The 16,299-nt window shown below is 51.7% G+C and overlaps 2 protein-coding genes across 7 annotated transcripts; one reads left to right on the forward strand and one right to left on the reverse strand.

The window, feature by feature from the left end:
- Positions 1-3,070: 3,070 nt before the first annotated feature.
- On the reverse strand, positions 3,071-11,925 carry HECTD3 (HECT domain E3 ubiquitin protein ligase 3). Of its 3 annotated transcripts, none has more exons than XM_037021766.2 (21): positions 10,387-11,925; positions 10,066-10,226; positions 9,744-9,836; positions 9,529-9,664; positions 9,128-9,243; positions 8,930-9,043; positions 8,726-8,808; positions 8,151-8,316; positions 7,860-7,941; positions 7,175-7,357; positions 6,973-7,025; positions 6,735-6,799; positions 6,497-6,600; positions 6,126-6,245; positions 5,921-6,010; positions 4,875-4,976; positions 4,365-4,494; positions 4,214-4,288; positions 4,009-4,090; positions 3,818-3,889; positions 3,071-3,714 (listed from the first exon to the last, which is right to left on the reverse strand). In XM_037021766.2, exons 1-21 carry the CDS (start codon positions 10,915-10,917, stop codon positions 3,558-3,560), a joined length of 2,715 nt encoding a protein of 904 aa, XP_036877661.1. In that variant the 5' UTR covers positions 10,918-11,925; the 3' UTR covers positions 3,071-3,557. The 3 variants fall into 3 exon arrangements, with proteins under 3 accessions (XP_036877661.1, XP_036877659.1, XP_017516163.1); XM_037021764.2 differs by having other exon boundaries at positions 4,770-4,976; positions 10,387-11,917; XM_017660674.3 differs by having other exon boundaries at positions 3,071-3,642; positions 4,770-4,976; positions 10,387-11,911.
- Positions 11,926-12,734: 809 nt separating this feature from the next.
- Positions 12,735-16,201, forward strand: UROD (uroporphyrinogen decarboxylase). 4 transcript variants are annotated; one of them, XM_017660670.2, is made up of 10 exons: positions 12,735-12,890; positions 13,554-13,666; positions 13,794-13,873; positions 13,945-14,007; positions 14,227-14,424; positions 14,550-14,711; positions 15,078-15,215; positions 15,380-15,480; positions 15,562-15,628; positions 15,956-16,201. In XM_017660670.2, exons 1-10 carry the CDS (start codon positions 12,871-12,873, stop codon positions 16,115-16,117), a joined length of 1,104 nt encoding a protein of 367 aa, XP_017516159.1. In that variant the 5' UTR covers positions 12,735-12,870; the 3' UTR covers positions 16,118-16,201. The 4 variants fall into 4 exon arrangements, with proteins under 4 accessions (XP_017516159.1, XP_017516160.1, XP_036877662.1 ...); XM_017660671.2 differs by lacking the exon at positions 14,227-14,424; XM_037021767.1 differs by lacking the exon at positions 13,945-14,007.
- Positions 16,202-16,299: the final 98 nt, after the last annotated feature.

The raw sequence follows: 16,299 nt of genomic DNA on the forward strand, positions 1-16,299 counted from the left end.
AAAATTTAGCATAAATTGATAAATATGTGAAAAGGTAGCATTTCAAATCAATGGTAAAGGATAGGTGCTTCAAAAAAGGAAGCTGAAGGAATGGGCTAAGGATCTGGGGAATCCTTAGCTGTTGTTCATTTCAACAGCTTGTATGTGGTAAAGCCAGGATATGAATACAGGCAAGCTGACTGTGGAGAATGTGCTCTTAACTAGTATACATACTATATTGCCTTCCCATGGTATATATATCCAGCATATAGCTTCTTCCATAGAGATTTTTAATTCATAAAAATTAGAATTTCTTATATTAGGAAAGAACATATATGAAATTAAATGGCAAAGTACAGACTGGGAAAACATATTTGCGACACCTGGCGTAACAGACAAAGGGGTTAATTAATATACATGATATAGCACCTTAGTTACTATGTCGACTGGCTTTGGAGCTGGCAGACCACCATCTTCCGCCACCACCACCTAGCTCCATGCCTTATTACCTACATGACTTGGGGCAAGTTACTCAATTCATCTTTCCCCTAGGTTTCTCATCTGGGAATGGGCAAAACAATAGTACTTACTTACTTTATAGAATTGTTGAGAAGATAAAACAAGATAATAGATAAACAGCACTTAGCACACTACTTTGCTGTGCTTTTTATTTTTGTACTACGCATAGAATGTTACATCAATAAAAAGTATAATGAAACCAACAGAAAACTGGACAAAATATATAAAGGGCAGTTCATAAAGAAGAAACACAACTGCTCAACATAGCAAATAAAGCAATGCAGTTAAAATAACAATCATACCATTTTCAGCACATTAAATTGTCAAAAATATTTTTAAGATTAATGCCCAAGGTTGGTGAGAGTTTAGGAACTAGACACTACAGGGAGTGAAATTTGATAAATCCTGGCAATTGGGCAGGATACAACTGGCAATTTGGCAGTTTGATAAAGTGATTTTTAGGGTTATTTTAAGGAAATGATCAAATAGATATGTAAGGATATATGCATGAAGATGTTTATTATAACACTGGTACTTTTCAATATTGAAATTTGTCAACAAACTTAATGTCCACTTGTAGAGGGTTTTAGATGAATGAAAGCTATGAACATTCCTTATAATGTAATACAATGCAGCCAATAAAAATAACAGTTAAAATGAATATCCCCTTTGGTACAGTGACAATCATTTCCTGCTTAATTACTCCCTGCCTCCTCTCGCCTTATTATCCACACAGTTGCCAAAGGAAAATCTAATTACATCACCCCCTTGCTTGAAGCCTTCATGGCTGCTCATCGCAAAATCCTAAAAGGGCTTCTAAAGCTATACTCTCTTCTTTCTTCCCATCACACTCTAATGACATGGGACTCAACATGCTTCTCGGCTAAACTTTGTGTCCTTACTCCACCTGAGGGTTTAGCGTTTGATTTGAGCCCCATTGGTTGGAAACCTAGGTCTTCTAACAGTACCCTTCTCTTCTCCACTGGAGCTCTTACACAATTGTTATTAAATATTGCTTATGAACTCATTCGCTTAATATATCTCTTCCATTAGCGTTTAAATGCCAAGAGGGCAAAAAAATTTATTTTACACACTGCACCTAGTATGGTGTCTGACCCAAAAATCTGATGCTTTCACTGAATGAATGAGTGAACTAAATATAAAGCAACTACAAAATATACAGTGAGTCCAATTTCATGAAAGAGAGACCAGTGACTCATGTGGCCACAGACACAGAAACGGACTACCTCCTGCAGGCGTGCGGCCCAGCCCTTTCCTGAAAAGGAAAAGGTACAGCGCGCCTCGGACCCGCGGGAGCGGGGACACGGCACCAAGGTTTGCTGGAAGAGCGGAGCTGGGGGGAGTGGCGGCCTCTGGACCCTAAGCGGCTGCCCAGAGTAGCCGGGGGTGACGGGGCCTCCTGTGGATCGACCAAGGCGCAGGCTTTGGGGAGCCGTAAGCCCAGGGTTACCAGGAGCCTCCGCTGGGGTGTTAACCAAGACTCCGGAGAGTTCGGGCTAGAGCGTCCAGTCCGTGGGAGGGGCGCCACGCCGGCGCCGGCAAGGTGGTTACCAGACGGGCTGGCGGTAGGGTGCACCCTAGCGACCAGGCTGGGGGAGCGCTGGCAGAGCGCGACCCGCGCAGGCTACTTCACTGGACATGGCGCTTGAGGAGGCTGCCCACTGTGCCGGGGCTGGCTCCGCACGAGTTCTCCCATGGGGTGCTTGCTCCTAGTAACTACGCCTTAGCCGCGTAGCAACTAGGGGCGGCTTTGGGGGTGGGAGGCAGCAATACTGCTGCCTCCTCTTCTGTCAAAACCCTGACCTGGCTGGCTTACCTGCCATCTCAAGGCTTTCTCTATCAGGTCAAATTCTTCTGCCTGCCGGGTTCCAGGAGATGGACCCCCATCCTCCCCATCACCACACCCATCCCAGAAAATACCAGGTCAGCCTTCAAAAACAAACAAACAAAACAAAACAAAAAAACAACACTGCATAGTGGGGGTCCTTATTTTCCTGCTCAACTCCAGATTTAATGTTCGACCCTGAGAGGCCCCACCACTCCTACTTGACACCCACTTCCTAGGCTCCCCGCAGGACCCTGAATTTCTGGAACAGCCTCCTCTAACATCCCTCAGGAGTCCAATAAACACATTCCGAAGGAATGAACTCATCCATTTATTAAACTTTCCCATGTGCAGGACCTTCTCTGATGGAGCATCATGGGTCCCTTAAGGGAAGGAGGGCTGTGGCAGGGACATGCATAAGGCCAGAAGCAAGTTTAAAATCTAGGCTTGATTTGAGGTGGGTAAAGGGGAGCTGGGTAAAGATTTCAGAGGATATAACTGGCCTTAACCTGTGCAAATCTTGAGCGTGAAGATAGCAGATGGGGAATCAGGCTGGAGGTGATACAGAAGTGACCAATGTGGTGTGGTGGTGAAGATTTAATGTTGAGTGGGGATGTAGGTTCTGAGCCAGGGAAGGTGGTGGCACTTTGTCAGTTGAGACTAGGATGGAGGAAGGACAGAACTTACACCTTGAGTATGGAGGGAATGGAAAAAAACACCAGTGTGTGAGGGAGGGGGTGCTCAGTTGTTCCTTTATTTTTGGGCAGGTAACCGAGGAGGATGACCATCATTCCCTATGCATCCCTCCTGCTGTGTTTGGGAAAGAGCTTCTAGGCCTCTAACATGCTCCAGAGTTTTTAGTTTTGAGTCCAGATGGAAGCCAGAGAAAAACATGGAGAAAAATGAAAGAGCTCCCAAAAACTAAAGCAAAATCCATGGGGTGGGGAGCTAGAAGGCCCCCTTCAAGTAGCTCAGGCCTGGCAGCTTGTGCTGGGCTTGTGGAAGCTTCCCTCCACAGAGGATAAGTAACTTGGGAAGCAAGCCCCAGCACACATAGGGCTTGTGGGTCTGCAGGGCTGGGCCACCAGGGTCACCCACACAGCCAGCACTCCGACCACATACCAGGACTGTGTGCGCTGGCTTTTTCTGAGCATGTCAGCTCATGACAGGAGGGCAAACCCCAGCCGGTCCGAGGCTGCCCCCGGGTGCCGCCTCACTCCTCCCAAGGGCTCATGTCGGTGTCAATGGCTACGCAGTTGTACGCAGCATAGCGGAGCTTCTCCTCACACACCCTGGCGCTGCAGCGAGGGGTGGGGGATGGGGACTTCGTCATGCCAGGTGTAGAGGTCCCTCTGTCACTACCAAGGATTCTGTGGTTCCATTTTGTGACCTTCAGTCCCAGGAGTCCTCCTTCCTCCATCCTCAGATGCCACCCTCTCCCGGGGTCCCCAGTCTCCAGCCTAGGAAACCCACCTGGCATAGTGCGGTAGGAAGAGGGTGCTGGAGCAGGTGGAAGACTCAGGCAGCGCGTCTGTGGTCTCATAGCTGGGAGCGCAGAGGGATCACAGATCAGGAAGAATTGTTCAGGCACAGGGCAGGGGTCTGACACATGTGGGAGGGCAAAGCTTGGCCACAGCCTCTTGGGACCTACCCTCTGCACTCACCCCAGCTTGTCTGGGTAGATGTAGATCCGCGCCGGCAGGCGGCTGCGGCCCGTGACAAAGCGCAGAAAGCGGCTCCGGTCCTCTGGTTGGAGAAGGAAATCAGTGCCCGCACTAATGGTCGGGGAGGTTCTATAACTTCTACCCTGCCTCTCCATCCCACAAGTGGAGTCCGAACCCAGGCACCAAACTGCCTTCTTACACTGACCGTTGGTGAAGCTGTTCAGCGCCTCCCAGAAGTACTGCACCCGTGTGTCAGATGGCTCAAAGTCTTCAAAGCGGGCTGGTGGGGACAGGGCCAGAATTCATCCTTAGGTTCTGAACCCACCTCTGTGCTGCCTGCCCTGTCCCACACTCACTGAGCTTGCGCAGAGCGTCCACAGTGACCTCTGGGTCCCCGCACACCTTCTTCTCCAATTCCTGCCAGGTTAGCAAGTCCAGCACAGCCTGTGGCACCACCTTCAGCAGACCTGCCTGCATGGCTGCCAGCTGGGGAGTAAGGAAAAGGTCTTGCTAGGTCAGAGGACACAACTCCCAGCTCAGTGTGTGGTGAGGATACAGCCTCCACTTACGGAGATAATGTGGGACATTATCTTTGTTCAGCACTGGGAGCATCTCCAAACTCCACTGATAAGCAGGGAATGTGGGGCAGAGGAATGGTGGGGGACAGAGTTCTTGGGGTTGGTACTGGGGGCCTACTAGGCTGGGCTCTGGCTACTAGAGGCTGTGCAATGCTCTCTGTTCTATTGGCCACTGGGTAGTACCTGCTCCTTGCTCTCCTCTAGCCGTGCCTTCTGCACCAGTTGGATGAAATGGGTACGGTCCTCATATCCCACCACAATGCCTGTTCCCCCAGGGATCAACTCTACCACTTGCTGGTCACTCAGTACAGTGGTGAATGTTAGTTCCTTCCCAAATTTGAATTCAAATGTCTCCTTGTCCATTCCTTCCATCACTTCCAGGAGCTTCACCTGGGGGTTGCAGAGAGGCACAGAGGTCAGTTTTTTATTGTGGAGACAGTCCTTGTGTTTCCTTAAGATGCTCATAGGGAAGCAGGACAGACAGCCAGGTACAAAATCCCCATGTAATGAGTGCAGTAAGTGGGTCAGTAAAGGGCTACGAAAGCTTCAAGATGATGCCTAACCAGACTTGGAGGCCAGGGAAGGTGTCCTGGAAGAATGACATCTAAGCTGAGACCCAAGTGATGGCTGGGAGTTGGCTGGAAGTTCCACAAGGAAGCCAGGAGGAAAAGGTGAAAAAAGCAAAAGGCCCAAGGAATCTGTTTTCTGGAGCCTGAAAGTGAACCAAGTGGCCAGAGATAAGGCCTTTCCAGATTCTGCATGTTACCCTAAGCCCAGAGTTTATCCTAAGCCCAGGGCAGAGCCATTGAACGGTTTAAATGAAGAGTGAAATGAGTTACTGTGGCTATAGGAGAGCAGACAGGTAAGAATGGAGACCAGCTTTTGCAGTCAGTGGTTGTGCAAGATGGCCTGAACCAGGAGGTCAATAGTGAGACAGGAGGGGACAGATTCCAGAGGGAGATGTGACAGCTGGGGAAGGTGAGGGAGGAGGAGTAAAGAATGACCCTGAGGGCCTTGGCATGGGGAGGGGCAGGTGGTGGTGCCTTCTGAGCTAGAGAGCCCTGGAGGACAGCAGACTGAGAAGGGGGCTGAGCCTGAGGTACAGTCTTGGAGCAGATGTCCAGCAAGCTGATGTGCCTATGGCTCTAGTCTTGGGAAAGAGGTTGGGCTGAAGGTAAGGATTTAGGAGTTGTGAATAGAGATAATGAATGAAGCTATGGGAGGGGATGGGATTGGAGAAGGAGCATGTATGATGTAAGAGAAGTTCAGGACAGCCTGTGGGGAGTAGCAACTTCAGGGCTGGGCAGAGGAAACTGGCTCCAGGCCCCACTCACCAGCACAGAGTCCACAGCTGGAAAGTCCTTGCTCCAGCTCACCTCCTCACCAGAGAGCTGCTTCCACACGAAACCGGGCAGAGCCAGGACCTGTGCGACAAATACTCACTACTGCTGTCTCACTGTGAGCTTCCCAGCTTTGGCTGGCCCTTCTTTCTTCCAGGGGCCGGGGTTGATCTGATGGGGTTCAGATTAGTCTACTCACCAGAAACTCCTTACCCCGGAGAGCAGCCCCCATCAGCTGTCCGATCCACTCATACTTGGCGAAGTCTCGGCAAGAGGGGTTGGGCACATACATATCCCGGGCCTCCCCTGTGCCATTGCCCTGTCCCCAAGAAAGAGCTGTCAATATGGCATGGGATGGACCCTACTTTGTTGCCCCTGACTCCCCAAAGAATTCCCTTCCTTCTAGTGGAGGCTCTGAATAATTCCTTTGAAATACACAATGGCTCCTCCTCCTCAATCTGTCCAGAGGCTGCCCTGGGCAACTTGGTTCCTCCTCTCTCCCCTCTCTAGCTCAGCCTGGTACCTGGGAGGTCTGCAGAGACAAACAGCAGAAACATCATGGGAGATTACCTGGTTGGCTGTCCGCACAAAGAAGGGCAGAGGCACAGGGGTGTCTGCTGAGCTAGGGCATAGCTCTTCTGACATGTCCGCCAGGCTATCCCGGAAACCACCCCCTGAAATGACAAAGAGCCCCAGCCCCCATAATGGGGCAATAAGCAGGTCCCCTATCTCGGTTAGCTGGTGACCCCAGAAATCTCTACTACTCCAAATAGAGCAGGACCCCTGTTACCCTTTCTCAGGGTCTCACCTTGGTCAATAATGCCTTCTGCAATGAATTTACACTCCCACCACTGATCATAGCGCATAGGCCACCTGTAAGTATGGGTGGATCTCTGTCACCATGCTGGATCAATGCTCAGGACATTTCACCAGCCCAGGGACCAGCCAGTAGTAGGGACTACAGAGTGGTCAGGGATGCCAGAGACAGAATGTGGGTATATATGTATACACGTGCCCTGGGAAAATCCCTCAGTCTCATGCCATACCTATAGTCCAGGGGCTTTTCATATTTGTCAGAGGGCTTGAGGCCTTCATAAACCTGTGGGCAGGGGAAAGGAGAGGAGTGGTAGGAAAGTCTGTCAAGAACTGGCTTCATTCTTGCCCAAAGGCCTCTGTCCACTCCCTCCTGGCCCAGCCCCCTAGGCCCTTGACTGACCCTCCCTGAGTCTGACTCCAAATGGTCCAGACCTGAGTGAAAACTGCATTCTTGCAGGCAGGGTCCCTTAGGGGGCAGGCACGGTGTTCCATGGCAAGGCGCCGGTTGATGTACAGGCGTGGCATGAAGCTGGGCTTGCTGCTCTCAGAGTCACGCAGGCACTGGGCCACCAAGCCCGGCCGCTGGCGTGACAGCAACAGGAACTGCTTTACTTGCTGGTAGGGAAAAGTGGCCAGAGCAGAGCAGCAGGCAGTCAGCCTCTGTGCAGGCTCTGGAATCTTCCTCTATGCCTGGACCCAATTCTACAGTTTTAGTCCACTCCTAGTCCGTCCCAAGTCCTTACTTCCAGTCTCACCCTTAGTCCACCCACCAGGGGGAGCCTCCTGCCCACCTGCTCCGAGGCCACATCCCCATGTCATACTCACATCTACCTGCACACTTCTCTCAAGTCATCTTTAGCAGCTAGTAACTTCTAGTATGTACCTTTCATGCAACTTGCCCTGTTAATGCTATCCCCTCTACTCCCCCAGCTCTTGTGTGTTTCACATACTATCTGGGGAAGAGCACCCCAAACACTAAATTTTGAATATTTGTGTCGGGCTTTCTTATGTTCCCAGAGCCCAGCAAAGGTTTTAGGAACTCTCTGCTGAAGAACAAATGCACGAGCAGGAATGGGGAGCCTACAGCCCAAACCAGCACCGAGTGGGTGAGGCTCACCTTAATTTCACTGAAGGTGCCCAGTGTGTGGTCCCAGGCAGGTACCAGGTGGTGCAGGACACTGTCTAGGATCTTTATGAATCTGGGGTAGGCAAGTAAAGATAACTGCAGCTAAAGAGTTTGGCATGGATGTAAAATCCACTCACTCCTCAACACACAGGGACTAGAGAAGGCAGGGCAGAGGGGCTGTTCTGACCCTTGAAATCTTACAATATAAGACTGCCTGCACATAGACATACAATGCCCAAGATGGGGGTAGGAAGGGTCTGGCAGGCCCAGGACCACAGCCACCTCTGTAGGAGAACAGCTCTGCGGTACAGAACTTCCGGGTCTGTGCCTTCCAGGCGTGGATATCGCACTAGACTGGTTGGCTGGAATAGGTCTGCATTCAACCCTAGTTCCCGCTGTCTGGAAGACTTGATCTTGACCCCTCGAAGACGCACATCAATCCCATCATCTGGGGGAAGAAGTCAGAGTGAAGTCACTGTCCTGCTGCCTTCTTGGCCCTCAGACCAGAGAATGGCTCCTTAATGCTTAGCCCTTTGTCACTCTTAGCCCTTTGGGATTCCTTTCTACTGCCTGATTCTGATTATTATATTCTTTGTTGGCTACTCACCACCACTGTAAGGTTGGGTGCCTGAGGGTCCCAGCTCAGTTCATCTTCCAGGTGACCACCTCTATGACTTTCAGGCAGACCTATATCTGGCACTTACTACCTGGCTCAGGCCCCAAAGCTTCAAATCCTGTAGTTCAGTATCACCTTCATCCCAACTGCAAGCCCATCTCCTTCTCTCCATGCTCCCTGCCAGCTAGCCCTCATCTACATACTAGGGCTCTCTTTCCCTCCTTACAGTCTTAAGCCCCACCTCGGCACTCGACGATGCGGATCTCGATGATTGGGAGGTGGACAGTCATGTCCTCCAGGACACAGACATCCCCGATCAGGGTCCTGAGGAGACAGATGTGAAGCACTTGGGGTACCTGTGGCCAACCTTCTGCTTCCAAGCTAGGCCAGGCCCCATTGCTAGGATTATACCTCACCTCCCAACCCAGCCAGCTTGCTCACTCACTCGTCAATGCTCACGTCACTCAGCTTCTTCAGGTTGTCCCCTTCGCCCCCATAGACCACCACCCGCTTAGGCATAAAGTTGTCATCTGTAGTATCCACTGTGAGCAGCAGCTTCCTGGGGGTCAGATTATGCACGTGGGTCTCTGTACGGTCACAGGCACATGACTCACTCACTCTGACCTACACGGAGCCCACTCACTTGACAATGGTGCCCTTTTTCATGGTAAGCCGTACCCAGTGCTGGCACTGGGACCCATCACTTTCCCAGTAGGTGTCTGCATTGCTGTCTGTCAGGCAGGACACATTGAACTCCTCCTGGGGAGGGGCAGAATGGTGGAGTTAGCTTCCCCCAACTCCCTGCACTGGGGTTGTGCTTTGGGCCAGGCAGCACAGAAGAGAAAGCACAGTGGGGTTGGTTTAAAAGTGCAGCTGGTATGGACAGAGGTGTCTAGGGGTTCCTATAGGGCTGCCAAGACCGAGGGCTGCACCATGTTTAGCCTGTGGAGATTAACGTTTTGGCCTTGACCTAGAGATGGGGGTTTTGGATCTAGCAACATGTGACTACATCTTGCTTGGGTTGGGAGGAGTCCCAGCACCCACCGTGTAGGAGGAAACGTCTATGCTCTCCACATACTGCTTCACGCTACCCAGGTTCTCATCCTCCTTGCCCAGGTGGTCATACAAGAAGTGGATCAGGTCCTCGTCGCACTCGTAGGTCCACGTCGGGGGCACATAGCTAAGCAACCCCAAGTCCCTAATTAGGTCGGGCCCAGACCTGGTGATCCTTCCATCCCATCCCATCCCACATCACTCACAGTAGCCTCTGTACAGCTTCCGTGTATGCCTCGGCCGGCTGAGGCCTCGATCCAAGGCGATACGAGTATGTCAGGTCCACCACCTGTTCCCATCTGTGGGCAAAGAGTGGGGGGTGGCGTGGAGAAACACCAGCGGGCTGCAGAACATCCCTCCAGGGACCGGCGCCTTCCCTAGAGCGCTCTCTCCTCTGAACTAGGCACCCAGAAGCCCCAGCCCAGCTCCCAGGTCCGCCCGCCCCCACCTCCCGGGCTGCGCCCGAGCCGTTTCCACCCCTCGGGGAAGCGAAGTCGGCCAGCAGGCCCCGCCCCTCGGGCGCCGGACCTGAGCACCGGGCGGAAGTCCACGCCGAAGAGCTGCTGCTGCCGCAGGAGGTGGTCGGGGGTGTCGATGGGCACGAGGCGGGCTCCGCCTTCCGCGGGGCGGCACACTAGCAACCATCCTTCAAGCAGCCCGCAGTCGCCCAGATGTTCCGACAGCTGCTCCTGCCGAGGCGCGCCAGATGAGGACAGTCGTCAGGGAACTGCCCAGCGGCCCGGCCCGCCCAAGGCAAAGGCCAACGAGCGCAACGCCAGCTCAGTATGGGGGAGCGGAGGGGAACAGCCGGGGCTTCCCTGGCCTGGGGTGTTTTGCTGGCGGGCGCACCTTGGTCAGCTTCACCCAGAGCCCGTGGCCATTGCACAGCTCCTCGCCTGTGGTGCGCACGCAGGCGCCGCGCCGGAGCTCGATGCTGTCGCGGGCAGCGCGGAGGGGCCCGGGGGCAGTACCGGGGGCCGGACCCACGGCTCCCACACGCAGCCCCAGGCCCTCTGCCTCCCACACCGGCAGCAGCACTCGCGACGGCCCCGCCGGGTCTTTGTAAAGCTTGTAGAGCACCTCGCGCGGCACGAAAGCCAGCGCCGCTGGCAGTGGCTGTCCGGCGCGGAGGTTCTGCGCTGCCTCCGCCAGGAAGCGCACACGGCCCAGCAGCTGCCGCGGGGACTCTAGTGCTGCCCCCGGGCCCGGGCCCGGGCCCGCCATGGCGAAGCGGCAGAGGGAAACCCAGAGAAGGGCCGTTTTCAGCAGCAGCGGCCGCAAAGGCTGCTTGAGCTTCCCACCAAGCTCTGCCGCCTTCGGCCCGCCCCCGCCGTAAATTCTAGACCAAGCGCACACTACGCTCCTGCCGTATTGCCCCATGTACTCGGATACTCAAACCATTACCTACTTCTGTGCCTTCCACTCAGCCAACCAGGCCCAAGTTTAGTAGTTTCTACCTTATCAATCTTCCCTTCTCCACCCCTTTTGTACTACCATTTTATTCCTACTACTGCTACCTTCATTCAAGCTACCGTCCCATCTAGCCTGAATCATTGCAACAGCCATTTTTCTGGTCCTCGGGCCTCTAGTTTAGCCTCTCCACCCACAAAGAGTCATACTACAACTCGAAGAGTCTTTAAAAATCTACTAGACATCTTCTCGGGCTCCCCATCCTAGGGACAGGTGACTAAAATGTTTGAGAGAATAATCTACCCAGACCTGCTACTGACAGAAGTCTTGAGTCATTCAATCTTGAATGGTGGGTAGTCCTAATCCCAGGACACTGATGATCATTACCCAGCTTCTCCCAGGAATTCTGAACCAGATGAGAGGGAAGGCGGACGTGGGAAAGGAGGAAGCAAAGATGGACAGGAGCTGTTGGTGAAGTACATACACTCATGGAGGAAAAGGAAACTGTTCATACCCCCTTGTTTTTAAAAACAGTTTTGACATATTCATATACCATACAATTCACCCATTTGAAGTGTATAATTCAATGGGTTTTGACACGTTACATTAATTTTTAAAAATTGTAGTAAAATAGCAAAATATATATAACAAAATTTGCTGTCTTACGCATTTTTTAAGTGTATGATTATCTATGCCCAAAACTTTTCATCATCCCAAACAGAAACTCTGTACCTTTCAAGCAGTAACTCTTCATTGCCTCTCTCCAGCCTCTGGTAAACTCTAACCTACTTTCTGTGTCCATGAATTTTCCTATTCAGATATTTCATGTAAGTGGAACCATAACAATGTTCATCTTTTTGTGTCTTATTTCACTCAGCATAATGTAGCATCTATCAGAACTTCATTTCTTTTTATGGCTCAATAATATTCCATTACATGTTTATTTACATGTTGTTTATACAGTGATCTGTTAATTGATGGACATTTGGGTAGAAACTTTGTTTTGACAGTTTTCAAATAGAAGTTATCAAGACAGAAATAAAAAGTGATGTAATTTTTTAATATTATGCAATTTTGTTTTCCACTTTTTTCTCCCTAGGAACCTGAGAACACAGTGACTCTCTTCCCCTTTCTCCAAGCTATTTGTATGCTGTTACACTAGCACAGAATAGTGAACAAAGGCACCTCACCAGGGCCTTCATGACCTGTACTCTGTAGACTTTTCCAACCTCTTTAATTCCATCAGAGTGATCTCCTGGTTCCCATAATAGCCTTTTTTTTTTTTTTTCATCTTTGCACATGCTGTTGCTCCTGCTTAGAACACCCCCACCACTTTCTCCAATTAAGCCAGGAGCCCTTGCTAGTTGCTTCTAGTTTTCTCTTAAAACATTTACTGTTGTGATTGCTGATTTCTCTTTGTCTGGAGCTCCTTAAAGGAAGGGGCTATCTTGTTGACCCCTGTAACCTCCACAAATACCATAGTGCCCAGCTCTTAGGAGGTAATATAGCCAATGATACCGGTTTGGTTTCATAATCCACTGTGCGCCTGGGTGGGCCCGGAATAAGACTGTTTGAATTATGGTCAGTAGGAATGAAAGTGGGTCTTCGAACGAACCTTCGGGACTCCCAGGCCACCAGATACATGCCAATTCCTCAAGGCCTGGTAAATTGTAGTAAAAGAGAAATTCTTTCGGCGGCGGACGTTTGTTTCTGCGTCGCTATAGCGGACTTTACGGTAAGAGAGGTAAGGGGTCCTACCGGCAGCTGCCAGGGCAGCCGGGTAGTTGTTGCTGGAGTCTGATCATGTGACTTCCAACATGGCTACTGCCCTAGCTCATTCCAGGAAGGGGCGGAGCATGGGCAGGGGCAGGCTCAGATTCAGGTTAACGTGGGGACTATGCTCGCAGTTACAGACCGCTTATCATGGAGGCGTGCCAGTTAGGGTGAGTTCTTTGCACTACGCGATGGTCCAGCGAGGCTTTTGACCCGAATCCTCCAGCTCAGGAACCTGTCCCTGTGCCCGCCCTTCCCCTATCCTAGAGAGCTCCCAACCCGAACCCCAGTGACTGAACTCCCGAATAGCCCATTCGTGGATTCCTGAGACCTTCATCGCAGGGACTGCCCAGCTGGACTACGTCCATCAGACCTTTATTTAGGGGATGCCCCTGGATTTTTCTAATCCTCAAATTAGGATCCCTATTTCGGGACCGTTAACTCTGATGCCTCGACTATCCCCCAGCCTGGGATCTATCACTCCGGGAACCAGCCCACTGGTACACCGGTTCCTGATATTTTTTGGTCCCCAAATCCCCAAACTATCCTTACTGGGCTTTCGTGCCCCTACTTCTCCAGTCTCTCCAGTGGCTTGAGCTTGTAGAAGCTGGGACTGCGTGTAGGGTAGAGGCCCCACCGCGGGCCCTTCTAGTGTTGTGCACCACCTGATAGGCAGAGAGGAGGCGAAATGGGCGGCGAGCCATATGGCTTGGGAGCTGGCCTGGAGAAAGCAGATAGCGGTGCTGGACTGAATCCTCCCTTAAGAACCCAAGCCTTCCCAAACTCCCAGCCTAGCTTACTGGTATCTACCTCTAACACCTCCTGATCTCCAGACCCCAGGGTTTTCCAGAGCTGAAGAATGACACGTTTCTGAGAGCAGCCTGGGGAGAAGACACTGACTACACTCCCGTTTGGTGCATGCGGCAGGCAGGCCGCTACTTACCAGGTCGTAGTCAGGGCCAGAGCCTGGGAATCTAGGCAGAATTCTGGAGGGTGAAAAGTTCTGGAGGGGAAGAGGAGGCTTCAGAGGTTTCTCAAGGCTGAGCCCTGTGCCTTTCCTCTTCTGTCTGCAGAGTTTAGGGAAACTCGGGCAGCCCAGGACTTTTTCAGCACCTGTCGCTCCCCAGAGGCCTGCTGTGAACTGACTCTACAGGTGAGGGGCCCACTAAGGAGGGAGGAACTTATGCCCTCAGCTTGGCACCTAGCAACTTATGTTTCCTACAGCCACTGCGTCGCTTCCCTCTGGATGCTGCCATCATCTTTTCCGACATCCTTGTTGTACCCCAGGTACATGCTTAAACTTGATTTTGGAATGGGTGAAAAAGGGAAGATAGTCAAGGCTCAGGATAAACACTTATTTTCACTGGACAGAGGGAAGAACTTGGGATGAAGGAGATGGAGTCTGGCTAAGTTTTGTTCTTCTTTTCCTCTTTCCTGGCATGGGCTGAAAAGTCTTTCCTCCTGGAGTTTACAGGTTGGGTACCCAGATGTTTTCTCCCCATTCAGGCACTGGGCATGGAGGTGACCATGGTGCCTGGCAAAGGGCCCAGCTTCCCAGAGCCATTAAGAGAAGAGCAGGACTTAGAGCGCCTCAGGGATCCAGCAACTGTGGCCTCTGAGCTGGGCTATGTGTTCCAGGCCATCACCCTTACCCGGCAACAGCTGGCTGGGCGTGTGCCTCTGATTGGCTTTGCTGGTGCTCCGGTAATATGGACCAGAGTAGGGACTTGGGCATGGGGAAAACATCCTGACAGGTCTGGTGGAGACAAGGGAAGGAGGTGTCAGTCTGGCTTCAACACCTGTGACATCCTCTTTGTATCCTTTTGTAGTGGACACTGATGACATACATGGTTGAGGGTGGCAGCTCAAGCACCATGGCTCAGGCCAAGCGCTGGCTTTACCAGAGACCACAGGCCAGTCACCAGCTGCTTCGCACCCTCACTGATGCTCTGGTCCCATATTTGGTGGGACAAGTGGCTGCTGGTGCCCAGGTGAGTCCTGAGGGAGAGATAAATAGGCTGGAGTTTAGTCTATAAAGACCAGAAGCAACAAAGTTCCCTACACCTGAGATAGTAGGTGTCTCAATGCCAAGAACAAAAGAAGTTTGGGGTGCAATGATCTGGCCAGAGCAGCTAAGCCCACCTTGACACTGGCAGACTTAGTGCTCCGTGTGCTCAGAAACCAAAGCTGGCACTGGGAATCTGGAGAACACAAAACTTTTTGACCACAACTGGGCTTATAGGCTTAGGAGCTATCAGGGGTTGACGTCACTTGGGGAAAATGGAAGCACTTTTTGTGTGCGGGCCCTGAGCTACTTCTTCTGTTACATCTTTCTCTTCACCACCCCCTAACTGCAGGCATTGCAACTCTTTGAGTCCCATGCCGGGCATCTTGGCCCACAGCTCTTCAGTAAGTTTGCACTGCCCTACATCCGTGATGTGGCCAAGCGAGTAAAGGCTGGGCTGCAGGAGTCAGGCCTGGCACCAGTGCCCATGGTAAGGATGGGGATGGCTCTGGTGAGTGAAGGCGGGCCTGTGGAACTTTCAGAGTAAGTACTGCTTTGAAGGAGGTGACCACAGGAGGGCAGCAGAGGTGCAGCTGAGATAGGTTAGTGGGCAGGCAAGGCCCTCTGTGGCCTCAGATCTGCCTTTTCCCGTAGATCATCTTTGCTAAGGATGGACATTTTGCTCTGGAGGAGTTAGCCCAAGCTGGCTATGAGGTGGTTGGGCTTGACTGGACAGTGGCCCCAGGGAAAGCTCGGTGAGTGATGGAGGATGAGGCGGAGGGGGTGCAGCTGCCGTATGTGCAGTCACCAGAACTTGGCACTGACTCTGCTTCCAGGGAGCGTGTGGGGAAGACTGTGGCCTTGCAGGGCAACCTGGACCCTTGTGCCTTGTATGCATCTGAGGTAACAACCAGGGTCCCTATGTGTGTCTATGAGTTTGTGCACTTCCACAGCAGTGGATATTACTGTGTGTTTTTATTATGTCTGTTTGTCCCTCCCCTCTCCAACATACACACCATGTGAGCTCTAGGAAGGCAGAAAGTCTTTCTGTTGTCTGTTTTTTCTTAGCACTAAGCCCATACTAGGCATACAGTAAACGTTTTTAAAGTAATAATTGAATGAATAACACTATGTAGAAGCATGCTTATGTGTATATGTGTCATTACTGTGTAAAGGGAGGATGGAGGCTTGCTGGCCCCTCCTATAGCCAGTGCCCTGTTGGTCCCCCAGGAGGAGATCGGACGGCTGGTGCGGCAGATGCTGGATGATTTTGGGCCACAGCGCTACATTGCCAACCTGGGCCATGGACTTTACCCTGACATGGACCCAGAACACGTAGGGGCCTTTGTGGATGCCGTGCACAGACACTCACGTCTGCTTCGCCAGAACTGAGCATAACCTTTTCCCTCAAGTACCACTAACACTGATGATTGATTGTTTCCAGGAGAATAAAAGTTCCATCAGTGGAGAAGTCTAGCATGTGGTCTTATTTGTGAAAGATCTGTGCCCTAATCCTCAGTTCCTTCTTAGTCTCTGCTCCTTCCCTGGGCATTTCTGCATATTCTCCCACAAGT

The sequence above is a fragment of the Manis javanica genome, chromosome 4 (genome assembly GCF_040802235.1).
Source record: "Manis javanica isolate MJ-LG chromosome 4, MJ_LKY, whole genome shotgun sequence".
Classification (NCBI taxonomy): domain Eukaryota; kingdom Metazoa; phylum Chordata; class Mammalia; order Pholidota; family Manidae; genus Manis; species Manis javanica.

Bases quoted from the DNA above. Each gene is read 5' to 3' on its own strand.
- HECTD3 (XM_037021764.2), bottom strand. From the start codon at position 10,917: ATGGGGCAATACGGCAGGAGCGTAGTGTGCGCTTGGTCTAGAATTTAC. The intron at 9,044-9,127 runs GTGAGTGGGCTC...TCTGACCCCCAG, and splicing joins AAAAAGGGCACCATTGTCAA to GAAGCTGCTGCTCACAGTGG. The intron at 6,800-6,972 runs GTATGGCATGAG...CCATACTTACAG, and splicing joins GAAAAGCCCCTGGACTATAG to GTGGCCTATGCGCTATGATC.
- UROD (XM_017660670.2), top strand. From the start codon at position 12,871: ATGGAGGCGTGCCAGTTAGG. The intron at 15,481-15,561 runs GTGAGTGATGGA...CTCTGCTTCCAG, and splicing joins GTGGCCCCAGGGAAAGCTCG to GGAGCGTGTGGGGAAGACTG. The intron at 15,629-15,955 runs GTAACAACCAGG...TTGGTCCCCCAG, and splicing joins GTGCCTTGTATGCATCTGAG to GAGGAGATCGGACGGCTGGT.